At 47.1% G+C, this 3538-nt stretch overlaps 1 protein-coding gene across 1 annotated transcript; it reads left to right on the forward strand.

Annotated features, from left to right (window-relative positions):
• The first annotated feature begins 6 nt into the window (after positions 1-6).
• On the forward strand, positions 7-3531 carry LOC117939816. The gene is made up of 2 exons (XM_034865255.1): positions 7-110; positions 1830-3531. The coding sequence occupies exon 2, from the start codon at positions 1832-1834 to the stop codon at positions 3470-3472; it is 1641 nt and encodes a 546-aa protein (XP_034721146.1). The 5' UTR covers positions 7-110; positions 1830-1831; the 3' UTR covers positions 3473-3531.
• Positions 3532-3538: the final 7 nt, after the last annotated feature.

Here is a 3538-nt window from a genome sequence, read left to right on the forward strand (position 1 = left end):
CATCCAGCCCAGGGACCATCCAGCCCAGGGACCATCCAGCCCTCGGACCATCCAGCCCAGGGACCATCCAGCCCCGGGACCATCCAGCCCTCGGACCATCCAGCTTTCAGGTAGACCTTTCCTTTAGTTTCCATCTTAGGTTGTGTTGTGTGTGTTGTGTGTAGTGTGTGTATTGAGTGGGTTGTGCTTGAGTAACTGTAAACCTAAGAGCACAGGCAGTCACACTGAGCACATCGAGTTCAGTGGGGACGGGGGGTAGAGCAGGTGCACATACATTAAGAGGTCCAGGGTTCAGATCCGACCTGTGTTGATTTCCTGCATGTCTTCCTTTTCTCATCTAACTATCCTATCAATTAAAGGCGGGAAAACACCCAAAAATAATCTTTAAAAAAAAGAATTACAGTAAAGTTCACACACACACACACACACACACACACACATATATAACTCTTGAGCGACAGATGCCAACAAATCCACAAACACCTCAATCCCAGCAGGACGGGTCCGGACCCAGCCGCTCTGCAGCTCGTGTTGACATCATCATTTACAGTTGTAAGATACACGACCATGAATGTAAGGCAAGGCAGCTTTATCTGTAGAGCACATTTCAGCACAAGAACTGAGAGTAGCAGCAGACCTGCAGGGTTCTGGGGGTCTGTTCCAGATATGAGGAGCATAGAAACTGAACCCTGACCCCCCTGTTTAGTTCTGACTCTGGGGACAGAAAGTAGACCGGTCCCAGATGACCCAATGTACCCAGTACTTCTTTAAAAACACTTGAGAATGGGTCTCTGTCCACAGCACACTGCAAACCAACTGAGAGCACCAGTTATGGTACTAAGTATGTCGTTAACCTCGACTTTAAAAGGCGGAGCTATGAAAACAATTCATTTTACACACACTGCAGTTTTAACTTAACTTAGTGTTTACCTCTAAGGCTGTACTCACACTGTGGTCCAGGTTGTATTTCAAAGTCCCGTTGGATCGCTCCGTACTGGGCTTGGTTCGGTTGGACTGGGCCTGGTATGCGTCAGTGTGATCTGGTGGCTGGTCTCCTTACACATGGACAGGACTGGTGATGGTGTAACGCCCTCTAGCTCTAGCTGATTGGTTTATAGCAGTATTAGTGCAGACCAGCGGGGCAAGGGGGAGGAGGGACAACAGGCCGGGGCACAGTTTAAGGCAACTGGGCCAGTGTGAGTACACCCTTAATAAGACTAATTGTAATGGAAAAGCATAGAATCGGGACATCTAGATAGAGAGACTGGTTCAGGTCTGCCATCTGTCCCAAACTGAACCTGGAGAAGCAGCATTCAGGTTTCATGCTCCACGAATCTGAGACAAACCCAGTATCGATACAGCATAGTATCGCGATATTTTCCGTGGATATTTTATATAGATTATATGTTATATGTGTGTCGGTCAGCTTGTCCCATTTTGCAGCAATAACATTGAAGTGATATGATAATAGTGTGATAATATTTTAGATAAACAGATAAAGTTTCCTTTTGGGGACGTCATGTGAAACTGGATTAAAATTAGAAGTTGTAAAAAAGGTAATAAATTGCATTGAAACTTTGAGCAGCGCTGGCCGGGCCCCCGCTGGCCTGCGTGCCTTGGGGGTGTGGCGGACGCCTCGCGACCTTGCGTCGGGGGTCTGGGGACCCCCCCCCCCCCCCCCCCCCCCCCCCCCCCCCCCCAACCTGCTTCTGCACTTCTAGTTGTTGGATAACAAAATGAATGAGGAGACAAGGTAATTCCAGAGTAAATGTGTCTGAGGTGCAACGTCTGAGTAACTGAGTTGTGTTTGTCTTGCTGTGTGTTGACAGTCATGGCGTCTCCCGGCCGCCCGTCCGTCCTGCTGATGTCTGTCCTCCTCCTCCTCTCAGCTGGGATTGTCTCCACGGCTGGCAAACAAAAAGAATCTAAAAACAAAGTCAAGGCAGTATCTAAAGAAACTGGCAAGTTCCTTTTGGATCACACTGAAAAGATCAGCAACGCAGTGGTCCCTTTTCTGAGTCTGATCCAACCTGACGGGTCTCTGATCAGTGCCATCGTCAATGTAGTACTGATACTAGCGTCAGTAGTAAACAAAAACTTAAAAGATGACCCAACATTAAAGTATCTCAAGTTTCAATTTGACAATGTTAATTTGAAGCTTGACAAATATCACGAAGAGCAGATATGGGCAAGCTGGGCGAGTGGACCCTTTCACAAGCCAGAGAAACACATTGAGGTGGGCTGGACTACCTTGAAAACGTTCGTGGGCAGTCTTTTAGAATCAAAAGACATTCATGAACAGCAGAGGCACAGAGATGAGTTCATCCACGCCTACTCAAAGTACGAGCCCGCCACCAAGACCTTGCATGAGTTTTTGAAACCTAAAACAATAAGCTTCATAGAAAACCTGGGCTTGAAGCTGGCTGACCATTCGAAATGTCATGAAAAGGATCTCAGAGATTACAGCGCATTTATCAATGAGCTTATCTACAAAGGCAACACTATGAACCAGCTGTACTACAAACTCAAGAAGATAGACTCTCCCGCCAGAGTCAAGGAGGCAGCTGACATTGCGTACGAATCTGCAGCCGCTCTGTTCCAACTGCAACTGTACTGCATCGAAAAGAGTGATGACTACATTAAAACAGATGTGTTGGGGCTCATTGATGACACCAAAGACCGCAAAGGACTAGCAGAGAAAGTCTGGTCTTTCTTGGAGAAGACGTATGACAGGCATGACTGGATGGTTGTTTCATTTCTAACCAAAAATTCCCAACATAGCAATGCTAAAACACTCAACAAACACGTCTTGGATGGATTTACTAATGTGACAAAAGGGGAGGTTAGCGTGGCTGTAGCCAGGCAGGTGAAAGGGACTCACACAAGGGCCGCTGACGTTAAAACCGCCATAGAAAGGTGCCTCGGGAAGTCAGTTCTGTGTCATAAGGTAGCAGAACAACTCGGTAATTGTCAGGAACCTGTAGGGAACGCTGCAGACAGAATCCCAGTGTCTCAGACTTACACAGCAGTACACGCCTTCAGAGCAAAGGCTCACGACAGCCACGCAGCAAAGACCATACAGGACAAAATAGTAGAAGAAGACTTTGTCCCTGGAGGTACCACCCCTTACGTCTATGCAGGGAAATGTCAGAAAGATCCACTTATTAACACTGGCGAGTTTGTTGTTCTGATTAAAAGTGATGAAGAGATGCTCAAACCAGATCCATGCTCCAATCTGGACTGTGGTGGTCCCCAAAGAGGAGACTGTGTTCCTGTGGAAACGATCGTTGCGGTGTGTAAGTGCAAGAAGCCGTACTACGGCAAGAAATGTGAGAATAGTTTAAACGATTATGAGAAAGCTTTAAACAAAGAGATCGATATCAAGTCCGACGAGTTCAAGAACGTCTTGAAGAAGTTAGATGAGTTAGACAGCAATCAGAGACGGCCAATACTGGTGTCCAGGCAACGATAGGCAACGGTAGGCAACGATAGGCTGCAATGGGCAACAATGGGCAACAATGGGCAACGATAGGCAACG

This window comes from Etheostoma cragini, unplaced genomic scaffold (genome assembly GCF_013103735.1).
Source record: "Etheostoma cragini isolate CJK2018 unplaced genomic scaffold, CSU_Ecrag_1.0 ScbMSFa_1186, whole genome shotgun sequence".
NCBI classification, from domain to species: domain Eukaryota; kingdom Metazoa; phylum Chordata; class Actinopteri; order Perciformes; family Percidae; genus Etheostoma; species Etheostoma cragini.